The following is a 26,596-nucleotide window of genomic DNA, read 5'->3' as shown; positions in this document are numbered from 1 at the left end:
ATAAATCACCGAGTACGGAAATAAGAAAAGAATCCGGCGAAAAATGCAGCCTTGAAGCAGAGACTGACGGCGATTTCGCGATAGTCAGAATTTATTCAACCTCTACACCTGTCTGTCGCCTTCTTGAAATTTAAGCCCCGAGCATAGCAAGAGGATTCCACGTGTCTCGTGAAACTCGGACAGAACTTTCGTTCTCGCTGTCTTGCGTCTCCGTTCTCACCGCTACTTTATTCCCCGTCTCTATCGATAAGCAACAGGAAACGCCCTTGGTTAGGAATAAATTCTGCCTCGTAAAGTTAAGGAATAATCAGCGCGAGATTTCAGTAACAAGAGTGTTTAATTATTTCGTATATACATATCTGGCAGGTAGGAGTAAGAGAAGTGTAGGGGATAAAGCGAATCTTTCTAAGTTACACGCTCTTTTATCTCGCTTTAATCGCGACGGAGAGGAGACAGACTTCCGCGAGACGAGGGACGCGATGAAGACGAGAGATGGCTGCGTGGAGAGAGGAAGCGTAGAACGTCCTAACTGCCTCGTGTTCTCGCCGAGTTGCATCACGGATCACAGGGCTCGTTACACGACGAATCGCGTAATTCAGATTCTCACGGAGACGCGAGGATAGGAGACGAAGAATAGAGGTCTCTTGGGTATCGGGTGATTCGCGGTGTGATTACGTGTCCGTGTAATAATTACCGAGTGGACGTTGAACGCGATTAATCAACCTCCCCGTATATAGACACGGGAATAATTGAACTTTTGACGGGTTCCCGTCTCTAATGATATCGTTGGGGCAATAAAGAGCAGCTACTTCGCGTTCCTAAGGCTTGATCGAGCCCGAGACGCCCTTGGAAGTTAACGAAGAATGCGACTGTGTTGTCGTTGATTACACGGAAAATCGTTGATTACGCAAAAGGGAGTAAGGATGGAAATCATTAAGGAGAGATTACAGTGTCTATCGGGTCGGTGTGTCTTTGAGAACGCGTCCCCGTTCTTATCGAAGTCTGATTTTCACCTTCTCGTGTTCAAGAGTCGCGAAGCTTCGTGGAAGCTGGCGTTCCACGACACCCGGGCACCTTCTCGCGGTGTTCCGCACGACTACTCCCCATTTATCGTGTCCGACATGCGAGAATATCACCGAGAAGCAACCGAGAACCAGTCATCGTGCCATTAATTAGCCGGTTGACGCCTAGAAACAGGAATTCATTCCGGGGTCAGGCATTATCAATTGCTTTTATCGTTGCCCGAGACCGTTACGACGGGACACGTTCCGCCGGTTGCAAATAGAGTACGATGCACCCTGCTGCGGTGTGCATCCACTGCACTCTCCGATAGGCGAATCCTTGGAAACGCTGGAAAATCAATTAGCTCGTTCGCCTCTGTGATTTCGTTTCGTAACGTGTTACACGCTTGTTCCGCGATCGAGTAGAGCGACAGCAGTACCTTTGTCGATTATCAGGCGTTTATTATTGATAAAAAATTTCGTAAGGAATATTGGGAAAGGTTCTTGAAGAATTAAGAAACGAGACGTATGTATCGATTATCGGACTTTTATTAGACGTTGAAACGTCAGGTTATTCCAAGTACATAAGAAATTACATAAAGAGATTATGAATAAGAAAAGAATTAGACGTAGAAGACGTATTAGAGAACCCTTTACCCTCGCTCGTCCACTCTGTTTCCCGAGAGAAGAACGAACGACGTGTACGGCCCAAAGGGGAATGAGTCCCGATCGCCATGGTAACCGGTGACTCGGTCTCGCGGTCGGCCGTCGTAGATCGTCAAACTCCGATCCGGTTCGTACAAGTCCGCCCGTACTCGGCTGTATTCGTGGTAGCGAGGCCAACCGGTCGGCGGACGCAGTCTCCGCGCGACCAGTTCGATTCCACACGTAGCCAGTGATCGGTGCTCGTGGCGTGTGCGTCGCGTCGCGTTTACATTACCATCTCTTAACGTTCGTGTCTTCTTGGTGTTATTGTCACGTTCCGGAAACACGGTGTGCCGCGTTCTTTCGCGTCGCCATTCGATCGTTGGAACGCAGAACGCAGAACGAAGAACGAGGTGACCGTACACGAGAGACGAGCCGGCGATTAAGCTATACGAAACCGCGAACCGCAGAGAAAAGAAACAGAGCACGTAGACTGCCGCTTTAAACGTGAAGCGTGTTTGCGAGAGAGCGCTGCACGCCCCAAGGCAAATACCTGTGCCTGGTTTCAAGTCGATCCACCGGCCCTCTGACACGTCGCTTCCCGTAGGCCGCCACTTTTCTCTCCGCTCGATCGGTGAAACGTGCCGAGATACCTACCTAAGAACGGTATCCTCGCGTATCGTCGCAATCCTTTGCCCCCGTGTACGCACACGAAAGACGCAGCAGCAACGTCTCGTGTAAAGCGACGAGAATCCAGCGTGGACTTGCGCAGCCTTCGTTTGAACGCATATCCACGTACGGGGGGCTTAGTGAGATACGCAGTGACCGATTTTTTCCATCGTTTCATATCTCTCGCTATGATATCGTGCGTTGTATTATCGCTGCGTTTCAGTTATAAGTGAACGCCGGCATTTCTTACTTCTGTCTTACGACCTTTGGTATATCAACAAACAGAGTGTACACGCGCGAGAGTGTGTAAGTACCCGGTGTGTACCGCGACCCGTTCCGGGAACCACCTGTTGATTTCGCGTGAAGCTTCGTGTGACAGTGCCGGAGAAACACGAGCGTGTGTCGGGCATGAGCTGAACGCGTTATCGACGGGCGCAGCTCGAGACACGACGATGTTCAAGTCGGTGTGAATAGTATCGGTGGTGGTTCGGACGCGGTGGTAAAGCAGGTCGAATGATGACCATGTTCGGGACCCTCGTCCAGAGGCTCACCTCCCCGGTGACCTCGCCGACGAGTCCGCGGCGTCGTTTCAAATCGCCGTCGCGTTGGGAGGTGCAAAGCGATCCCGAGGACGATCCGGCTGCACCGGTTAGGAAGTCCAGGGCGAAACATCTATTGGACAAGCGCAAGAGCAAGAGCAGGGCGCGAGCGTTGAACGTGCACGCTGAACAAGTGCAGATATGCAATTCCGGATGGCACGACACCGCGTTTCCGCCACTTCGGGGCACCAAAAGTCTCGGCAGGCTCGACGGAATGAAGGAGGTGAGTTTCTTTCAACGGTCATTTCTGCAACTTTGACATGCGCATCTATACATTGCGCATCTCGATAGTTACGATTCTTCGAATGCCACGAGTGGTGGCGTTGCTTATTGCGCAATAAAATTAAGCGAGGTGGCGGTAACGTCGAAATCCCTTGTAACCTGTCATCGTCAAACGAACTTGCGTAGCTCGATGGAATTTACGAGCGCGTTTGATCCGTCAGAGAAGGTATTTACACTGGCTTCGCCAATTAACGATCGATATTTAGAGGCGTCTGTTGCGCCTATTACGGGTACGATTAGAGGTTCTAGTAGAGTAACCGGTAGGAATTCGAGGTTAGAGTCATTCCACAGTTCGAGAATGGTGGTAAACACGCGACAAGCGAACGATAGTGGGCGTGCTTTCTAAACCGCTGTGTGCGTTCGCCTTTATCATCGATAACGCGATGGCCGCGATCGAGAACAGGTTTCTCTTCGTTTTCCATGCCGAAACCGGCACCGAAACCGCGAATAAATCGGTCGAACGTACGGGATCAGGGAAAATCGGGATATTAGGTTATGGTTCGTATCAAAGTAGCCAACAGTCGTTTCTCCGATAGATTTTAATTAAACGCGATTAAACTTCACGGTGTTACGTGTCGCAACCTGATTACATAATTGCATCGCAGCGTAATACCAGTTTTTAGACCGGTGTTTTTACTCTAGGATCGCGAGTTTCGCGTAATCCGCGCGCGTGGTTATGTAGCGCGGCCGAGAGCAGCATTAATGGGGTTTTATTTTCTGCGCGTCGAATCACAGCGGCCATTACCTTCGCTTCGCTTGTGTATACCGACGTGTGTAACCGGAACAGAGGATAGCAAGAGAAAAAATCACAGAGCGAGCGGAATTTCTCGTTCCTCGGCTCGTGTTTACGTCGTCTGTGGAATAGGTCGAATCTGAACCGGTAACATCACGTGGCATTCATCGACCGTTCACAAAAACGAATGTTTTCCTTGTTCCCCCATGCGCACAACGATACCACACGAGCTGCCTGCTTCTCGGAATTAGACCAAAAGAAAGCATACATCGAAGTACTTTTTCTGTCGCAATATTTTGTTTTGAAACTGTACGTTCGTGGAACTGGTCATCGGGTAACTGACCTCGCGTGTTTTTTTTTCCCGTTGTATTGCAATTTCGAACAAGAACGACCAAGTGTGTATCTTCGATTGTGTTTCTGAAGAGGACATTCTTTCATCATCGATATTCTTTCGTCTCAACTTATAATATACAAGATACGTGTAACGTTTCGATCTAACCTCTAAAACTATCTACAAAAGGTAACGTAGCTGTATTTTCGACGCAGTCGACTCTTTACACGTCTCACGATCAAAATTGTACATTCTTCCCCGACTTCGTACCGACTCGGCTCGTCCGTAATCAAAAAGCGCGGCAGAGGCATCGTAAAATCGGCAGCTTTCACCGAGTGTAACGCAACGTGCCGACACGAGCGTGTTCGTAACTCGAGCAAATTGTACTCTCTCCGTGAACAGCGGGGCGCAAAATCGCGGGGTATATACACGTATAGACTATGGAACGGCGCAGTCGCATAGCGGCCATTAAGTGTCGTCGTCGGCGGACCGGCGCGATTCGTAATTCGACGAAATTGCACGGTTTTAACGACTCACACGCTATTTGAACGACGGACCGAACAGGCTTTTGTGCGTTTCTCTGCGCGGCGCCACACGTATTTACACACACTTGAACTCTCTTGTATACAACGAAGGGCATTAAGCTGACCAGTAAAAGCGGGACGTTGCCAAATGTTCGTAATTCGAGCGACTCTTAACTCTTAACGACGACAAGACTTTCGTCGTCCCTTAACCTCTCCCTCTCTTTCTCTCTTTCATCGGTAGAGTGCGTTGGCTAACCTTCGTCGACGGTGTTCCTCTCCATCTACCGTATCTCTTTCTTTTTCTCTCTCCTTTCTTTCGTTCTTTTTCTTTTTTTCTTTATTTTCGTTGTTCTTTCGCGAGGGTACGCGAGGTGCCATTAATTTCGCGGGGCAAAAGAAAGAAGATGAATCTCGTCGAACGCGTTAGCGCTACGTAACTACTCCCCGTGGTACGCAGCCCTTAACGACCGGTGTTCCGCTCTCTCTCTCTCTCCCCTTGTATCCAAAGGAAGCCAAGTCTCGAAAGAGAGGAGAGAGGTTCGAGAGCAGAAGCAGCGAGCGGTTGCAACCGAGCGCGCGGCAGATAGGGATCTGCGCATCTAGTTAAATCGCAGCGCGGAGAGGGTTCTGGGATATCTCTCCACTCTCTCTCTTTCTCCGCGAGGTGGACACGAGGAAGTGGTAGCCTGGGCTACCTCTCTCGATCAGATAACATCGACGATCAGAGGTGATGGAGCACACGGTAGCCGAATATCCCGAACATCGGCCTGAACACCGCGCATGCTCGACTTTTTTTCTCTTTTTTATTTAACAGATACACGCCCGTCCTCGCGCACGTCTTCGAGGTCCTTGAACGCTCACCAAGGCCTTGGACCATACTTCCAAACTTCTCGATCACTGTTCGCAGTGTTTGCTTTCTTTCTGCAATTCTTTTTCATTTCTGTTAAATAACGAACTTTTTATTCTTTTTTTCTCTTCGTGCAATTCTTTTTCATTTATGTTAAATAACGAACCAATTGTTTTCGAGCAACGATAGATAAAAACCGTGGTAGTTTAATCTGTTTGCAATGAATGACGTGTACACGGCACGTGAAGGTCTCTCTCTGTAACTATTTTCTCAATGTGATCTCATCGTATTCATGAGTTAAACGCTACTTTTCTCTCTCTCTCTCTCTCTCTCGTTTTTATTCGTTGTTGTTGCAAACGGATTTACAATTCTCGTCTTTAGCTTGGTCAAGTCGAGAGGATTTTCAACGATAACCAGGTGAATAGAGAACGACTTAAATTCCTGACCGATTGGAAAGCTACCTTCGAAGGAAGCCCATTGGCCCCGCAGGCTTAGCGTAGTCCGCGCGCATTCCGAAACTCTGAATCAAGCCTGGTTTTCGTAGCTCGATCGTGGAACGCGGTTGTACCCTGAAGCGATTCCAACTTCGTTCCACGGGACAGAAAAACAGAACATTCTCCTTCTGGTGATAGACGAAATATTCTTTTTACCGTGGCAAATTTACACGTTGGATAGAAGAAGAAAACAAGGAAGAAAAATTCCATCATCGTAACCTCTGTTCTCTTCCCCCGTTTGATTTATGCTCGAACTTGCTTAGGAACACCGCGAGAGACGAATGACGAAAGTGGCCATCAATTTCGTATATATCAGGACGAGAAACGGATTAGCCGGGAGTTTAGTTGGTGAACCGTTCTATACTCGGTCTCGCGGCTTTTTATTCGCCAGAGATCCGCGTCGGTTTTTGCCGAGTGAACGAGCCAATTCGCCGCGGGTGTCCCCAGCATTGTCCAGCTGGAATCCTCGAAAAGACGAGGCAGAAAAGATGCTAATTGTGTATATGAAAATCGCGACGGGGGTGTTCGGCCATCGGTTTCGTTCTTTACGGGAGGGAGACGCGTACCTTTTACCATCTCCTCGTGCTCTGTTCCTCCTTTTCTTCGTTTCTTTTTTTTTTTTTTTTGGGCTTCCCTTTTTGCGTCTCCGCACACATGGACCAACGAGTTACGACATCCTGGGCATTCCCTGAGGATTTCGCAGAAAAACGGGTCTTGTCTATAGGTGGAAAAAAGACTGTGAAAAGATAGAGGTCTGACTCGAAATCGTTTCGACCGTGACATTCTTTGATCGTCCTCTTCCACGTGTCCTTGATCCTTCCTAGAACATGCTAGATCCTCTGGGAATGTCGTTTCGATGTGAATCGTTGAGGAAAGAAGGAGAGAAGAGTTGATTGCAAATACGAAGGTCCTGGCGTAAGCAGGAAGCTTTTTCACGTGTTCGATTGTTATCCTAATTACCACAGTCTTTTTCTTCTACTGTAATTAACTAACTACGCACACACGTTGCTCTACCCTACAAGGTAGAGATCCTCGAGAGATATCTCGTGAGATAGTTGCTCTCGAGGCGATTCATCGAAGTGTGGTGTAACTTTTGAATTCGTCGAGTATTTGGAAGTTTGCATGGTATCTTTCTTCACCGCCCTTTTGCAGGTCTAATTCGTTCGATGGCATCTCTGTGTTGCTTGCATTTTGATGACCGATGGAACGAGCCGTGACATTAGCCGCGTTATCAGAATGTAAACACACGGTGGAAAACGTGCCGTGCCTCGTAATTGCTGTACGTGCAACGATATACTCGCTCTTTGGCACATTTCAGCGGAGACCACGGTGATTCTGACCTTTTAAATACCGAGAATTCGAGGGGAAAAAAGAAATGGGGAAAGGTGTGTGTAGATTGGAAGGAGTAGTTAGTTGATTGTGTTTTTTGTAAGATATACGGGGTGGAACATGTGAAACAGGACACCTAATTATCTAATTCTCTAGCTATGGTGGTAGGCTAAATTTCTGTGGGGTATTTAAGTAGTGTCGAAGGGTGAATGGGGTTTGGAAGATGTATAGTCGGTGGAAGAAATGTAGGGAGGTGGTACATTAAGGCATTAAGTAGCTGAACTGATTGATAGAGTGACACCGTTGGGAGTGAATCAAAACTGAGGCGTGTTTGATAAGATCCTGATTAATTTTTTGAGTTCTTATCGTGTCAGAATATGTGAACTTTGACCCGTCTTATTCCTCCCTTATTTTCCCTTCTTTTCCAGACACGTTTGATACTGTTATCCTGATTGATTTGTCGAGTTCTTATCTCCTCAGAATATGTGAACTTTCACGCTTAATATTTCTTCCACAGACTATACTTTCATCTCGTTTTCCCTTCTTTTCCACATTTTTCCACGCAAATTGAATACGGCTCTGATTAATTTTCGATCCCTTGTCTTCTCAGGATATGTAAACTTTGACGCCCAATATTCCTTCTTGAACCTTCCTTGTTTTCCACACTTTTTCCAGGCAAATTTAATACGTTTCTGATTCATTTTCGATCCCTTATCTCCTCAGAATACGCAAACTTCGTCACCCAATATTCCTTCCACCGACTGTACAAAGGCACACCCCACGTTTCCCTCCTTTTCCACATTACCATTCGACAGTTTCCACTTTTTCTCCCCCTGCGTCCACTCTCGAGCACTTCTACTCTCGTAGCGGCGCGTGGCGAATGAAATATCCAAAGCGATGAATCGTCTCGTTACACCTAACTATTAGGGCGTGCTCGAATTCTCCAGGCCAAGACTGTCGCCTGTTTCGCGTCCACGGCGGGATCGTTTCGTTAACGAAGGTAATCGTCGCCGCGACGACGACAGCCGGCCACCTCGTCCAAGACCCTCCGCCACAGAGGAGAAAAGAAAGATCGGCATTCGTGCAGCCTCCATGGCGTACCGGGATCGTTAACTGTTAGGGAAATGTATAACCGCGGTAATGATCGCAATTAAATTCGTTGGCAGTTCTCTTCTTTGACTCTAATTCTTTTCTCTCTCTGCTTGGTTTCTCGTTAAAAAGCAACCTCACACGCGGTTAAGGAAGCGTGGTGAGTCCGTTTATTTTGCTCCTGGCGCAATCCAGTTATTCGAAATAATTAATAGTTGCCTGGCGAAGCAGCAGCAGGATCCATATATACTCGATACGCCCCTTTGTTAAATTTGTTTGCCGTTTCAGTTGACTGTCGTATTGTTTCCTTCGTGGAACACACGGAGTTTAGTGGTTCTTCGGGGAAATGGGTTGACGGCGGAGAACAAGGAGAAAATGAAAATCAGACTTTTACGAGTGGAATCTTCTTGTCGTCCCAGTTGTAATTAGATTTAGACGTTCGATAAGAGCTAGGTACCGCGTTTTCTCCTTTTCCCTGGTTAAATGGGATTCCACGGTGCTTTTGTCGGTCAGTTGATTTCGTGTTTAGGATTCTCTTGGTTAACTAGGCCCTTTCGGCCAACTTTCGTTCTACCCGTTTAAACTCTCGTTTAGACTCTGTTTTGAAAGATTTCTATTTGGAACATTTTTTACAATTTTAGGAGTATCCTTCGAAAAAGTTCATTCAAGGATTTTTGAGGTAATCTCGATGAAAAAGTGTTTGGACTCGGTTCGAAAATATTTGGAAGAGAAGTTTCTTTGTAGAACATCTTTCACTATTTCAGAAGTGTCTTTAAAAAAACATTGATTCAAGAATTTTTGGGACGTTCTTTGGACTTCGTTCGAAGAGATCTTTATTTGGGAGGTTTTTCACAATTTTCGGAGAATCGTTAAAAGAGAATACTCATTGATCGATATTCGAGACATCGTTAACGAAAGAACGTTGGTTCATTGAACGTTTACCGACAACAAAGGCTTGCGTAAGACTCGAGTAGCCAAGTTTATCGAACTTTCTCCGTGATCTTCAGTTCGTAGAGCATGGTCTGGCTGGATATCGATACACGAGGGCGTCGTTTCGATGGTAATTGGTGGACGCACGGGTGCACACGCCCGTTAGAAAACGCAACATCGTAGAACATTCTTTTCATTACGGAATCAGAGATGTTATCTTAGCTCGAGGCGTGCTCTCATCATTCAATTCGTCCGGTCTCTCCCACAGATTCCGTGCGAACACTTGCCTTCGCTTCATAATCGCTTTTTCCTTCGCAATATCTTCACCGTATAATCCTTGTTTGACGATGATGTCGACGAACGCGAGGCGAGATGAAAACGAGAAAAGAAGAAGAAGAGCATGTCATGCCTGTATATACACTACCGGGCAAAATTTTGGAATCACCGAGCGTTGCAATTTACCGAAAAATTTCCAGAAAACAGTCAGCGACTTTGAGAATTTTTTATCGCTCGAATCAATTGACATGAGATAAATTGATGAATGTAGAATCGAGATACACTTGAAATCTATAAAAAATTAGCAGCAGATTTAATATCGATGAAAAGTGGGAGGTGATTCCTAAATTTTGGCCGGTAGTGTACATGTACAGCGTCAGGATTTATAATGGGTAGAAATAATTTCGAGCAATTGACCGAGTGCAAAGTGGTAGCCCTGATTCTTTATTATCGAGGTTAAGTCGAATTCTGGGGAAGACTGAAGGTTTCTCTTAATGAACAATTGCGAACGTACTATAGGCCAATTATTACTGTTGCGTCGTGGACCTTGATCAAGTCTCGTGATCAGGAGTTCTGGCGCAGGTTGATGATTGTTCTCGCTGGTTCGAGGTGTACTGAAACTTCGTTGTTGGGTTAGATGTTTCAGATGATTTGCTGAATTCAGGGTTTGATAGATGCTTTTCCCTTGTGTTGAAGCAAAATGTTTTATGTGTACTGCGTGGAAAAACCGACATCCTAGAATATTGGTAGGTTTATGACACGTCCGCTAAATATGATTTGGGGATGCCTGCGAACACCCCAGGTATGAATGTGCACACTGTCACCACGTTTTGTAGGCAGTTCCAATTGTGCGCCCGTCTTGTGAACATCGTCTAAAGTATAATTATTTACCTACCTTACTCCACACGAGTCATTTATTTAATATAACCCCTTAACACCTTGATTCGATGTTGTAGATGTTTTTGACGATGTGTCTCGTGCACTCGTTTTACAGTGATTGTCGGTTTTCAGGTGTGTAGGTGTATATGTAGGCATTAGGTTGGTTCTGATTGGTGGTTGTGTTATGGAGGTGGACAACGTGGTGTGTTCGGCTATTGGTCGACGGAAACTGTAACGAATGTTTTATGGTCCCGAGTGTTTTTGGGACCTATTGTCCGAGTGTCGCGCTGGTGAGCCCACGGGGTGTATATTGCGGTCTTCCGAACGTCGGCACCTCGGTCTGGAGGCCAAATGTGACTAAGTGGCTTACTACTATAATCCGCCGAACCGAGACTTCGTTGCGTCCTCGTCAGGTCGCAACAATTGCCGTCTTTACCATGTTTTATTACCCCCTTAAGATATACTGCGAAAGTTTATTATCAATGTTATTAATAATTAGAGGAAGGTAGCCAGTGGCCGATATGCTTCCTGAAGTAATTTACTTCATTAACGACTGTTTAATTACCAATTGCGTAAAATCTGTAGTTACAAGGTGGAAGGAAGAGAAAAGGTATTTCGAAACGTTTTCAAGGCATAACTTGTGTACGTAGGCAAAGGACGTGAGATGACCCATTGGCCAGGTTTGCTTTCACCTAAATGGACAGGGAAGAATGAGAAGGGTCAGTAACTGCGTTTACGGACAGAGGGAAAAGGGAAGGCGAGTGACCGTAATGCAGTGAAAACGAGGTCTTAACGACCTCGACATTAAGTCGGAGGCCCCTTGTGTCGTGTCCAACTCTTGCTCTCTCCTTGCCTGGTTGTTCTAGCATGATTGTGCCGACGGTGTCAAAGATCTCCGACCCAGGGGACATGAGGTTCGGGTTAAACGGGGAATTAACGTCCAGACGTGGTATACAAAGTGGCTGAAAACAAGCGGTATACACCAGTGTGTAGTATAGTTTCTCTCCCTTTCACGAGGGAAATCAGGATTCTCTACCTATTAACCCCTTGTTCTCTTGATCTCCTTAAAAAGTCCCACAATTTCACTTGATTTTCGCCGCTTCGTTTTCTCTCCTCTTTCTCTCCTTTCTCTCCTTCTCCTTCACAGTGGCATTTAATCAGCTTCGACGGAATATTTCTCGATTCCTCGCAATCATCGGAGAAGACCGAGATCACTGGTACACAAGCGTTTATCGCTGAAAATTCTCGCGTGTGTCTTAATCAACGATTCGTCAGAGGAAGAGTGTTCCATCGTCGACCAGCGAAATATTATTTTCGCGACGTTCGACGCGCATGCTCGGCGAAATTACGAGTCGCGTTCGAGGTACATGCAACAGTAACATCTCTCACACCTAAAATGTCAACAACTTTTTCATACAGAAAAAGTTAAAAGTAAAAACACTGCTCTTTTTATTATTACAGCGATTGTCTCGACCCTCGTTTCATCCTTATCTTTTACTCGTTGTTCTTGCCCTTCGTTCGGCAAACTATAATCAAAACCCTCGAAAACCGTGTCTCCTCTATCCAAACTGACGCCTTTCGTCTCCGACCAGGGCGACAGTGTCGGAGATATTACTGTACACCGTGTATACCGTTACAGTTGGCCAACTGCAGAACGCGAAATCCACGAACGACTGTATACCATAATATCGCTCTCCTCCTGCTTTCTCTAATCGGCGTGTTCACGAAGAGAGAGAGGAGGAAGGGGAGTCATTGTTCAGTTATTCCGAGAAAAATTGCAGAAGCAAAGTAGTTGAGGAACGTTGCCCTCGTGTTTCTCGATCGAGATTTGCTCGGGAGAGCAAACACGTTCACCGTCGGCTGTAAGAGGAGAGTACGCTTGGGACATTTGTACGTGCGCTATCTCGAGCGACACGAACGAAGGGAGGAGGGATACACGATTAAATCATCGTTGGTGAAAATCGTCGATCGAGAAGTTGCCAGGCTGTCGCGAGAGGGAACACGCCGCCGCGCTCTCTTGAATGCGACAAGGGGGACGGCTTACTCATCGGTTTGTTATTCACCGTATCGATTTTACCGCATACCTCGGCTGTCTATTATTATCTGCCTTGACCACCGTCGATCGGTGTTTATTAATGGGGACGATTACCAACGGGGCTTATCTGTGTTTTATGCGAGTGCGGTTTGTACGGTTACTTTCGATGTAGTGTTGCACTCTCTGTTCCTGCTTGACCCTTTCGCAGTCCAGTAAAATTGCGAATTACGGTGAAAAGTATCTTCTCGATAGGTACGCCGTGTGTGATCATTTTTAAAAAGGGACACATCGTCGTTCGTGACAATAATATCTCGTCCCTTTTTAACTTTCTTCCTAAGAGTCTCTCTTGAGTTAAACAGTTAGATGTTTGACGTTCTTCCCGAGTCCTACATGGGGTAAATTGTCGGAGGGTTAACAGGGCACATTCACGTATTCTTGCAATTCTTTCTTTTATGGAATACGGAATATGGAGTCCGGTCGCGCAGCCCACCGGCCAGTAACACATCATAAACTAATAAACAGTTCTTTCCAGCCGTCTTCCTAGCCCCTAACAAATTCCTTCCCTACCATAAAGCAGTTCAAGTCGCATCCTGATCATGTTTCCTATCCCTTTCCCCTTTCCGGGTTTGCCCCAAATTATTTAAACTTTTGCCCACCACCTTCACCCTCACGTTCTCCTTCCACTAGTTTCCTAATATCCAATCACACCTCCGCATTTTTCGAGACCTTCTTTTCCACCACCTTCAACGTCCAACCAATCAGAACATACACCGACCTAATATATACCCACGCACCACCACAAAATAAAGAGTTCAAAAGAGACACTTCACGAGGACAAGAAAAACCAAAAGACACATCTCAACTATCATTCCTTACCTCCAGAAACGATCGTAAGGAAAAACACTGTACGATACGCGGTGTCGAAACATCGGAGTGAAGAGTTACGACCTTCACTAACGCGCCGTTTTTTGACCCATGGGTGTTTGAAATAATGGTCTCTCAGGCAGTACCATGTAGTGTCCCTTTATTTCAATATTTCAGCGTAATATTAGTTATAAAATACTAAGCTTCGGTATAATATGAACGCATAAAAATTGACAATTTATCATTTATCATTATGCGATATCTGAAGGCAAAGATTCTTACGTCGACTCAGATATTTTCCTCGCACGAGAGTTCTGTCGAGTATACGAAACTGCTTGATGTTTACAAAGCAACTGTTTATTCGAGTCGTAACTCTCAGAGAATTGAGCGATGCTCTCAGACAGCGAGAGATACTCTCAAGAGCAATTCGCGATAGTTTTACTCTGAAAAGGACAGCTAGGTTTATGTTTGGCTCGATGTACGTACAGCGACCCAGGCTCGCAAGGAATATCACGAGTTCGAAGAAGTGACAGAAGTACATTTTTCATTCGTGTAAGAAGAATTATTTAACACGATAAATTTAGCTGTGCTATGGTTATTTTTAATCTACAACCACAGGTCAACCTGATTTTTAATCCCTACGAAATTAATTTAACCACGAGTAAGTAACGAGAACGCTAAAACCTATGTTTCCATTGAAGAATAATGTAAAAACGTATAAATTGTTATATGCAATGTTATAACAAATTGTTGGAAGTATGATTAGAATTTCTATTACTAATTATTAAACAAATTTTAACAATTACCGGCACTCGCTAGGCACGTAATATCAGACTTTAAATACTCGACTTCGAACTTCGGTTTAGTCATAATTCTATTAATGTTATAATAACGTATAATTTATTAATTTTCACAATTTTATTATTAATTTATACTTCCAAAAATTTGTTAAAACATTACATATTATTATTTATACATTTTTGCAAGTTTCTTTGACAAATAAGTACGTTTCAACGATCTTATTACTTTCTCGTTGTGAAATCAAGTTCGGAGGATTAAAAATCAGGTTGACCCTTGGTCGTAAATTTAAAATAGCCATAGTGAAGGTGAAATTATTATTTTAAATAAATGTTTCTATACGAATTAAGAATCTATTCAACGTTTGTTTGTTGCAATACCGTGAAATAAATTGTATTATATATTTTCTCAGTTTAGACTGAATTTAAAGTTCGTAAGGATTAGAAATCAGGTTGACCTGTGGTCGTAGATTAAAAATAGCCATAGTGAAGGTAAAATTATTACGTTAAATAATTGTTTTTATACGAATTAAATATTGATTCAACGTTTATTTGTTGCAATACCGTGAAATAAATTGTATTATATATTTTTTCTGTTTACACTAAATTTAAAGTTCTGTTTACATGTTATAACAATTAGAATGTAGACGTTTTGCCGTTTCACGGTTTTTCCTCTGTTAATTATGTGTTTATAAATCATTTCAAACTAAAGCAGCACCATGCCCACCCTTAATTAAACCGTCTCAGTAGTTTACCGTAATTAATAATCTATTTTCGGAATTTATACGAGAATTTTTGAATTTTAGTAAATACTAGAGTCAGTGTCCACCCTGTACACACTCAGCCTTCTTGTAACACTTGTATACATTAGAATCAATTAGAATTTCAATACAATAGACTGAATAACAATTCATTTTAACTAATACCTATTAGAAATTTTCCTTTTAAAACAAATATAAATCATTTTACCAATTACTGGTACTTGCTAGACATTTAATATCAGACTTTAAATATTCTCCTTTCGGTTCTTTTAAATACAATCAAATAATTTCTTCAATTATCGATACTGACTTGGAATACTCCGCTTCGAATAAAATATTTCGAAATTATTTTGAAGGTTTAGGGAAATAAACATTTGAATTTTAGTCATCGTTGTTCTTCAGACTTGTCGAATAGGATATTGAAATTACTTTGAGAGGTTGCTTTTTCGTAATAGCAATTGAAATTAATTTGAAATTTTTCTTTCAGTATCCTTGTGGAACTTGTAACGAATGCTGCTCCTAATTCTTAACACTTGCTGTAAAATTATTAGTTTTTGCATTTTAACAAAGTGAATTAATATTCCTAATTCTTATAAAATTATTAATAAACGTGAAATATTCTTGTAACGGTAATCTTATGAGAAATACTCGTATAATTAATTCTGAAATTTTTGCTTACATGTTATAACAATTGTAACGTTTACGTTTTGCTGTTTCGCAGTGTTTTCTCTGTGAATTCTATGTTTCGAATTTATTTCAAGCTAAAGTAACGTCTGTGTACTGCAGTTCAACCTAATTTACTTAAATTCGAATTACGATACAGTATATTTACAATTCTACCTGAATTTTCGAAATTATAAACATCACCAGTAAACTTCCATTGCATGTAAACAATATTCTCCACTAATCGGTAATTATAAAGTAATTATAAAGCAATTATAAAGTAATTACCGAAAAATATACACTTACATTCTCATGTTGGATCATTTACCTCTCTTCTTCTCGTCTGTTCACACATTCTCTCTAACTCTCCCAATTTCGTTATCCAATCGTTCCTATTTACTCTCATTTTCAAATTTCACACGTTATTCGCTATTATCCTCCCTTAACAAACCAACAAATCCCAGCACAATTAAAACAAAAATAATACACTACCAGCTTTTAAAAGAAATATAAATCATTTTACCAATTACTGGTACTTGCTAGACATTTAATATCAGACTTTAAATATTCTGCTTTCGGTTCTTTTAAATACAATCAAATAATTTCTTCAATTATCGATACTGACTTGGAATACTCCGCTTCGAATAAAATATTTCGAAATTATTTTGAAGGTTTAGGGAAATAAACATTTGAATTTTAGTCATCGTTGTTCTTCAGACTTGTCGAATAGGATATTGAAATGACTTTGAGCAATTGAAATTAATTTGAAATTTTTCATATATTTTCTCTGATATTGAATTTTGTTTACTAATAATTTACCATCCAACGAATTTGCATGAATTGCACGTTAAGTAGTTAGTTGATTTATTATTGTATATTGTGAGGTGATTTGGAGAATTTTTGAATTTTAGTAAATACTAGAGTCGTTGCATCGCGTATTGAAATAATAGCTAGTTTCTTCTAGAAGCTTCTATCGCTGCGCGATTATTTGATTGACGACGAGGATAGAGAGTCGTCCCTCTCACTTCGTCACTTAGGACGCGTAGATTCATGCTGTAAAAAAATGTTTCTTTCCGGCCGTATGCCAAAATTGGCCTTTCTCTAACCCTTTCGCTACGAGGGGTGATTAGTCACCCGCCACAAAACGCCCACTACACACGACGGATGACTATAGTCACCTGCCACAAAATTTCGTATTTAAACATTGCTATGAATAACAATTATTTTGCTCCTGAGGTGGGTGAGGAACGTCGATGCACTGTTTCCACCTCAATTTGTTAAAATATAAGTATATGGTCGGCGTACAATTTGTCCAGAAAATACAATCGGTTGCTTCGTTAATTGTCCCGGCGGCAGCGGTTCGGCAGGTACGTCGCGATGGTCGGTAAGGGAACAAACTGTCCGGAGGTGTAGGCGTACTGGGTTTTTATATTGTTAGGACAGGGAGACAGGAGTAGCGGTAGATAAAGATAGAAGTGGAGAAAGTGGTGGAAAGGGAAAATTCGTTCGTCCTCGTGCGAACCTGGATGCCACATGTGCGCTTCTTAGGCTACTCGAGGACGAAGGCAAGTCTAAACCCGGGGAGAGACAAAAGAACGGAAATTAAAATCTGAAGGAGTTGGAAAAGAGTGGAAGAATAGAACGAGGTTCGATAAGGGTTTGTTGACGACGACGTACCAGCCGCAGCTCCTAAGAGCAGTGTTACAATGGCGTTTTTGGGACGAAAGACTTGGCCCCGAACGCTGAAGACCGTGCGCGCAATGTCTACACTTTGGGCGCGGCGCCTCGTTCTACGGGAGGGATTCCGCGGCGAGGAACGCCGTAGCGAAAGGGTTAACATCCTCCTTTACGTGTCTTGTTCGAAGTTCGACGACGAGTTAAAGGGTTAGTCAAGGCGCTAGAATTCTTTTATGAGACCTTGATACATCGACCAAGTGTCGTGAAAAAACGATAGAGAGGAAAGGAATCGACTTGGAATCGGTTCTCCGCGAGAAATAGCGGGGTACGATAACGTATCGGTCGTAACGCGTTAAATGAAATGAACCGCGAGAAGAAGGAGGCTTGTGTTCCAGGAAATATGAATGGCGCGGACAGGCATGCTCGTTACTTGTTCGTGTCTCTTCTTCTCTTGTCCGCGCGTCTTTCACCCTCGGCTTTCTCTTTCTCCGCGCGAATATGTATCGCGGCGGTCAAGTTGCACGCGCTGCGTGCGTGCCAACCCACGCAAAAGGCGACGGAGGCACCGGCGTCTAGATATATGACGCGACAATGAATCAGAACCTTTTTTTTTAGGGCCGTATTCTTGCGCCGGAACAAGGTCCTGTCTGCACCGGTGGACGTAGCTGAACCCATCGATTCTTAACGCCGAGGAACGTCGATTGTAACGTGGTCTATGCCATCGGGCAATTGAAACCTCACCCTCTGCATTTTTAGGGATGATCGGCCAACTACAGCACACTCTTACAGTGAAATTTTTGAAAACCCAAAGCTTTCTTTTGAGAGAAAAAATTTGGTTATTAGGGTTCTGTCGATCTTCGTATCAAATATTTGGGAATATTCTAATTTGTATAGTTGGAGGAGGAAATATAGAGATCGTAAATTAGAGCAGTGGCACCTAAGCTCCGAGCGCGTTTTTTTGTGTATTTGGAAAAAAAGGAAGACAAAATTTCGTCGATCTTCGTATGAAATATTTGGGAATACTCTAGTTTCTATAATTGGAGGAAGAATTCAAGCAGTGGCATTTAAGGTCCGCACGCGTTTTTTGTGTATTTTTAGTACACTAGTGCACTTCTATTTGGAGATATGAAAATTCTCTGGATTTTCTAGTGTGTATAGTCGAAGGAAGAAATGCAGCGAGGTTGTAAATGAAAGTCTCATGCGCTCCACGCAGCGCCACTTAAGTTCGGCGCACGTATCTTAATTAGAATTTAATCAAACCCAAGGCATATTAAACGCAATAATAATCCTTATCTTCTCAAGCTCCAACCCCTTATCTTCCCAGTATATGTAAATCTCTCACCCGACCGATCTCACGACCTCTCTACCTTAATTCCTTCCACCGACTCTACCTTCGTATCGTTTCGTACTTCCTCTCGATCAGCCGGCAATAAAGAGGGAAAATATAAGGCGGATTAACGCGCGGAGCCTCGTCTGAGTGCCCCGCGGGCATCTGCGTACCAACCCGCTCCGATATCTAATCCGCTCGATCGAATTAAAGCCAACGAAGACTTCATTCTCCGTTTCCGGTCTACCACTACTACCCACTTACGTACAACTTGGTATCAAAGAGCAAGAGAGAGACAGGGAGCAAGGTACGACCGGTCGTATCTCGTCAATTAGCGTAATTCGAATTAAGCATGTCCCGCGGTGCGATCGAGGATCGCGATCAACTGTAACCATGCTGCTAGAGGTAGGTAGTAGAGGGAGGAACGACTAGATCGGTGCTAATACGCTCTCGGGCAACCGTACGAGATCGAGATATCGATCGATTTTATCGAAGGAGTCCGGTAGAGGAGAGAGAGAGGCCGGACTGTTGGTTGCACCCGCGGCAGAAATCGATGGCATTCATTGCGTAACGAGCCACTTACCGCAAATCAAACTAATAGCCAATAAAGTCTACGGTCTAAAATCGTGTACGCACGTAGCCCTGGCCGCACCTGGACCACCGTTTAATCGGCCACTCAGATCGGCCTTCTTAATGGCGCGATCGATCCTCCATCGCTACGCATCTTCCAACCGTGGAATTTACATGCTGCTTTCTTCGAACCGTGTTCCTGGACGATCGCCTTTCTCAAAATACAATTCGATCAGTTGAACAGTTTCTACGGGTAAGTCGTTACTTTTAGATTGGAGACGGTATTGGACTGGTCTCTCTAACACACGTTGCAGGCGGAAAATTAGAGCGATCCTTTGGGTACTCTAGGGTTAACTGTTCGATTGGTCGAGGATCGTAAAGTTTGTAGGAAGGAAATAGATAAGGTTGATTGGTTCAGATCGAAGAGGCATGTATAATTATATCTTTATTTCAATAAAAGTCACTGCACGCTTGGACAAAATCGTCTTGATCGTTTCTTTAACCCTTTGCGGACGCAAAGTATCAAGTCGAAGTACTTGGGTCGCTACCTCGGTCTTTTTTTCTCTTTTAAATTAAATCGTAACAAAATTTCATTTTCCCCAACTATTTTTATCATTTTTGTCAGTTGCGTTCATACTGTTTTGTGAACGCATGTAGCAGTCCGTCGTCCTCAAAGGGTTAATACGAAGTAACAAATCCGAAATGCATAATTTTCACAGATTTTTCGTCGTTCCAGTGTTAATGCTTCACTTCCAAACGTGTTCATTTTCATTGAAAAAAAATCACGCAGCCAAGTGGTTGTGCAGCCGTTGAAGCGTGATTTTCTTCGCGGAACGCTATGCTCGTCCCGATGTCGCTTCTTTCTCGTTCTTCCCCGATGCTCATTTGCGGCACACCCTGCTCGCGTCGTGTTACAAGCGTCGTTCTCCAGTCACATGTCGAAATCGACCATAGATGATTCCCCGCCATTGTTTGCAAACACCTACGAGCAACCAGGTATTCTCCTTTCGCGTCCAACCGCGACGCGTTACACGCGTCTTCTCTAGCCGTGTTGGATCCTCGCTCGGTGAGCCAGATGATCCGATCATTAGGGAGTCGAGACGCGTCTCGATCGACCGGCCGATAATCTTTCAGTCTACGCCGTTCCGGCCTTTATCGAGCTTCGTGGATCGGGAGGCCTGTGAGTCTATTGTAATTTTCAGGCGCACCGTCTTGGCCGAGGAATTATTTCGCAAAGTGCCAGAGAATATCAGAAATACCTGATTTATCGAATAACGATCCCCCCTGTCTCCGGTGAATGAAATATTAAAGTTGAAGTTACGTAGATCTTGTTACAGGCGTATCTTGTTACAATCTGATCTCGATTTGAACAGGATTGTGAGTATGTAGGAATTAGGTGTCGTCCTCTCGAGACCAAATTTCTTCTCGATTATCATCTAATGGGAAAAAAAGAACGAATTACCAAATACTTGTCTAATATCGTTGTGATATCTAAATCTACCCAACAATTTCACAATACGCCAGCCAAGTTTCACTTCTTCATTCTCACAAACATCCTTTTAGGAGCCCTTTGCCAATCTCTCTCTCTTTCGGTATTCTCCGATCCGCGCTCTATTTCCAACGAAATCACCAATTCGCAACCACGGAACATACGAAAATCCACGGTAGGAATACAAACCGACCGTTTCCTCATCAAAATTCCGATCCACAACTCGCTCCTGCTCTTCTTACGTGACCGGCGAAAGCTACGCTCAAATGTATTCGGTTTCTTCATTCCCGAAAAATATCGACTCTCCGATTCTGCTTCATAGTAGTCGAACAGTAATAATGACCGTTATCGTCGTTGTAACATCGGACACGTGGCAATCTTCGCTCGCGCATAGAGCGCATTTTAGCATATACAGGGTGTCCAAATTGTTTTCGATCAAACTTCGCCAGTATATTCTACAAGTATAGCTAAGAAAAAAATGTCGTATAAACATAGGTCGTTTGAAGCTTCGTTAAAAAGTTATAGCAAAAATACGTATCTCACGTTCGTTACCATTTCCTATTATCGTCGATAACTTCTTAACAAAGCTTCAAACGACCCATGTGTATTCAACATTTTTCTCTCAGCTACATCCATAGAAGACACCGACGAAGTTTCATTCGAAACCAATTCGAACACCCTGTATATAAGTTGCACGCGGCCGAAGAGTCGCATAGCAGCACGCTGCACCCACCCGCTGGCACGGAGTACCGATCGATGATCCATCGATCGCGCGAACGATCCACCGCGGGTAGTCCACGGCCAATATCGCCGCGAGATTTATCTCTGGACATGCTCTCTCGGTCAGCATCCGTGTACACGTCTGTTGTACGTACAGGAAAAGCAAACGTGTGCACGCTCCGGTCCAGCAAAGTGTACATAGGGTGCAATAGTGGCTACGTGTAACTCGACCGTCGAAATTGTAACGTTCAGAACTGTTGTACGATGTTTGTCGAGCGTAGACTGTGAAAAGTTTTCAAAGATGGTGGGGAGAGACGAGATATCGAGAGATGTTGGACGAGATATCTCTCCCGTGTGTGTGCTATCTCGAGTTTGTTGCACGCTTTTCTACGATTCTATTTACGATCGTATTATACACAGCCGGAGCTTTCTCCGCGGTGTTATTTCTTCTAGCCTAACACACAGGGGGTTTTCGATGCTCGGGGATTGTAAAATGATTTGTATGAAATATGCGCTTGTGTGCGCTCGCGCGCGCCCCGATGATCGTGATCTCGATCTCGATTTCTTACCTGGCTCTCTCGCTTTGATACGCGCCGGATAAACGCGCGCACGCACTCGAGCGCCTCTCGCCGAGGCTAGAATATGAGAGGCGCATGATTTAAGCGGTCGCTCGACGGGCACCGTTATGCCATGCTGGTTCGCTAAGGTTCCACGTGAATTCTATTTTACGACGGAAACTTTCGTTTCTTCTCGATCGAACGATTCCAGCCCACCTTTCTTCTCTGGCTAGATTATCGCGACTGTGAGTTTCGAGTGTTCGACGTGTGAATGGAACGGTTGGATTAATGGATTCGTAATGAGTTTGTTAGACGTCGTGAAATACTGTGCAAACGAAATTGTGGGAAGCTGGATAGTTGATTTCGGAGTTGCTGTGAGATTTTTATGAAAAATTGTAATAAAATCTTTGCGTTAAATGGAGTGAGAGAAATACGATCACGATTATCAATGGAACAGAAGAAAATATATGTAGACATTCTGAATGGACCAAACTCGAGATAAAATAGTACACTAAATCTAAGTTATCGCTGAAGCGATAATAAAACGATAAGTTATCAGAGAAAATCCACGGCAATTTTTGTTCAAACACCAAATTCACACCTCGAATCGGATTCTACGATCGTCGAACGCGCGACAGTTTCCCTGTTTGTTGGAAGATTTAGTCGACAGGTGCGAAGATCGTGCGATCAGGCGAATAAAGTGCATTCCCTAGCGGCGGGAGTAAGCGAATGTGTCGTCTCGTAACTCCATTACTTATACATTCGCGCGGTCGAGTTGTTCTCTCTCTCTCTCTCCTCTACCCCATAATCTACGGTGCACAATGTCGCCTGATTATGGTTGGGGCCGATACGCCGTTGATTCGGCCGGGTCAAACCTACGCGCGTTATTCAAATATTAAGCCGGCGCTGCGGTGGTACAAGGTTCGTCGCGTCGCGTCCCTTTCTGCTGGACGACGCGCTTGTATTCTGTGTCCGCTTGGCAAAAACGAGCAGCGGGAGAGTTGGACGCGCTTGAGTTCGGGATCGGGGATTCGCTGAACTCCGACTCGCCGGGTCGATGAACTCTCCCTTTGGAAAAAGTCCTGCCATTCTGTTCCCGAAGGGTTACTGCTACCTAGAGACCCAAAAAGACACGAAAGATCCAAAAAGAGGGTGTAAATTGGGGACAGTCTTTTGGAGGGAAAATTAGCAACAGAAATTTAATCGAGTTTTCTGTGATTGGATGATATACTTGTCTAGATAAAAAAATATTGGTGAGAAAGGAGTCTGCTTCAACCCTTAACCCTTTCGCTACTAGTGTCTCTATCGAAAAGCAATTATATTCGTTAGGCTGGTAAAAGTTTTGTCCATTTATGTATTAATTTATTTAATAAAATTTTAATGATTTTACGGTGCAAGTGAGCCCTTCCCTTATGATTCTTCAATGGCTATATTTTTTAACAATAAGTATTCGTCACTTGTGTAATGAATTAAACGAAAATGTATTTTCTACTTGATAATCCTCAGATTTATAAATTAAAAATAATATTAAAATTCAGTACAAACAGAACTCACTTCTGTCACATCTTAACCATAATCCCAAGCACAAGTGTGACCTTTTGTTAAACTCCTCTTAGTATGCGATAGCTGTTTCATAGTCGCATTGTAGCTCAAGGGTTGATTCTCCATTTTCCTACAAAACTCGTGCCAATTTGAATAAAAGAAATTCTCTAAAAATCCCAGAGTACTGTATTTTTTTTCTCTCTTTTTACCAAGCAATTAATCCCAAAAAGTGCCGTTCGCCATTAATTGTGCCCGCGCGTGCAACTTGCCCAACGAATATACCACGAGAATCGATCGAAGCAACAAGCAGGAGGACCAAAGTGTTGTTGGTTTAACGGGGGAAGACACTCGAGGTCTGTCCGCAGGAATCCTCTCGCGAGTACGAATCCGCGTTGAATTTGCATCACAATGCCAAATCAAGACTGCACAGAGGGGGGGTGCGGGGCGGAACACGTGGTCCCGGGCCGGGATGTTCCGAGAAAAGAGGCTTGGCCCCTCGGAGGACTCGGTCCATACTTAAGTACCCTCGATACACGTACGACAGGATCGCGAGAGGGTTGCTTCCTCCTGCGGGTACCTCCTTTCTCTCCTGCGGATCGAATTTGCCATGAATTTCGCACGCATCGCGTACTTTTCCCCCTCTTTCGGTTTCGCCCTCCCTTCGTGAACTGTGATTTGTGGAACGATCCTTCACCCTTTCGTACCCTTCTCATTCTCGTGGGAATTCTTTTTTTATGGTGCACAGTGGCGTTGTGCCTGCTATTCTAGACGATCTCTGGAAAAATTGTGTCGTTTCCAGATGCACAGTGATTCATGAAAGAACCTTTAACCCTTTGGTAACTTCATTTTTATTTTCGTGGGAATTTTTAGAGAAATTGGACAATTTTTTTTCTTTTGATAATGCACAGTGTTATCTAGTATTCCAAAAAATCTGTGAAAAAATTCTGTCACTTCCAGATGAGCTGTGATTTATAAAAGAAATTTTCACCGTTCATCCTTTTGTTCTTTCTTTATTTTCGAGAGAATTTCAGAGGAACTGGGAGTGTCTTCTTTTCACTTGACAATGCACCAGGGTTATCTACAGTATTGTATTTAATCTCCGACAAAATTCGGTCATTTCTAGAACACAAAAGTCAGAAGCACCTTGAACCGACACGTGATATCACGGTGTTCGTTTAGCGAGGACTCTTATAAGAATGGTTTTTCGGCGACAAAGAGAGATAAAAGTGGTGTATAATGCGTTTCACGGTTCGTTCTTTCCGGCCGTTTTGCTCTATCGGCCGATTCGTCGCGATAGCAGCCGGTTTTCTAGGCCAAGTCAATTTTCATGTTCGTTCCAGGCGTCGTTTACACTGATCGCACTTAGATATCGAACGACACGACCTGGTTTCGACTTGGTCGCGAGCAGTCAGACGCGAGACGCGTCCCATTAAGCGTAATCGTGCACCGATTCCGCGGTGGAACCGCCTCGTCCTTGGACGAGAATTTCACGGCACTGTTTCCTTTACGCAATATTCCGCCGCACCTTTGACTTCTTTTCACATCTGTCTGCACCTGTAGCTACCTCTAAAAAACAACCACGAAAAGGTGTGTATTTAAACCCATACTCTACAAAGATGTTCACCTAAGGACACGACACAGCTGGAACTGTAGGTTTCGTTGGCGGGAGAAATCAATCACGGTTGGAAAAACAATGGAGAAAAATTCGGTCACTTAAGGTCCGCCGGTTTGGGTTCCTCTTACGGTATCCAAGAGCACGTTACAAAGGCGGAGAGGAAAGAAACAATTACCGTTGGCTGGACACAAAAAGCGTGTCTCTCATTGTCATCGCCTCTGACACGTCTCTTCTTTTCATCGGCGGCGGAACGAAACAATATATACATCCAGCGTTACACACGTGAATGCAAAGTGGCTATACGTCCCCTCTGCCACGTAATTTCTACTCGACAATTACAACCTCGAACCTCTTGTTACAATTTTTCTCTCCCCTTCAAAATGCCACGCAACATATATTTTTTTACATTTGACGCTCGTCACGTGACTTTCACGTGTGCGTCAAAGGTGAAGATTCACCGGTTCTTCAGATTAATTATTACCCTTGTGAGATTGTGTGTTGAATCGTGGAGAATACGCGAGGAGGGTGGTCCGGTGATTTAAAAAAGGAGTGCGTGAGCGTGTAACGAGCGCGACGTCTTAATGGAAAAATGACCGACTGGCCGTGACAGTGGGCGCTCGTCTCCTCCTCTCTTTGTCTCTCTTCTTTTCACTTGGACCGGGAAAGAAAGTTGGAGCGCCGGTACGGTGTACAGTGGACCCCGTGAAATCGACGCGAGAGAACGTCACGAAGAGGTGCGTATAGGTGTGTACGGTACAATGAGCCCCCATTTTTTAACGTCCGTCACGCGGGCCAACGTGTCTCGTCACGTGTCCTAACGGACGACAGCTGCTGCGGGCTTTCCAGCCCTCGTCCATACAAATCGGGAAACGTACCAGCGGCCCTTATGAAATAAAAACGTAGCTTGAGAGAGGGAGAAGGTTCTCCACGTGGGGATTTCTCTTGTGACGCGGGCGCATGGGAATAAGAGGGACCGTGGATTCGCATACAGGAGAGCCTACTTCTCTCTTGGAGTTTCTGACTCATACGAAGTGAAAATCTTGGCTGGGTAATCGAACGAAGATTAATCGTGCTTGGAGAGTGAACATGAAAGGAGGAGTGCTTTTCGTTTGAGGTTAATCGTATTTCGGCTTGACCCTTTGACACTGCTGGGCTAGGGGAAAGGAACCACCTACTGTGTACGTTGTTTAGTTTTATCGTACTTGTGAATTTACCGATGGGTGCTTGGATCTCAGTTTTGTAGAAATTCGGAGGTTTTTAATTCTGTGAAAATTCCAATCATTTCGAATCTAATTCGATACTTAGAGTTTTGTCAAGGCTTGAATCTTGAGTCTTCAAAATTTCCACACCG

The 26,596-nt window shown here is 44.1% G+C and overlaps 1 protein-coding gene across 1 annotated transcript in view; it reads left to right on the top strand.

The window, feature by feature from the left end:
• Positions 1-2,828: 2,828 nt before the first annotated feature.
• The window catches only part of LOC108570986 (rho GTPase-activating protein 20-like), a 100,891-nt gene continuing 77,123 nt past the window's right edge, over positions 2,829-26,596 (top strand). The window contains 1 exon segment of the mRNA XM_017932935.1: positions 2,829-3,137. Within this exon segment, the coding sequence (XP_017788424.1) occupies positions 2,829-3,137 (309 nt within the window).

This window comes from Habropoda laboriosa, unplaced genomic scaffold (genome assembly GCF_001263275.1).
Source record: "Habropoda laboriosa isolate 0110345459 unplaced genomic scaffold, ASM126327v1 scaffold15, whole genome shotgun sequence".
In the NCBI taxonomy this organism is placed as follows: domain Eukaryota; kingdom Metazoa; phylum Arthropoda; class Insecta; order Hymenoptera; family Apidae; genus Habropoda; species Habropoda laboriosa.
Note: the sequence above shows the minus strand (reverse complement) of the source record. Positions and strands in the feature narration are given on the sequence as shown.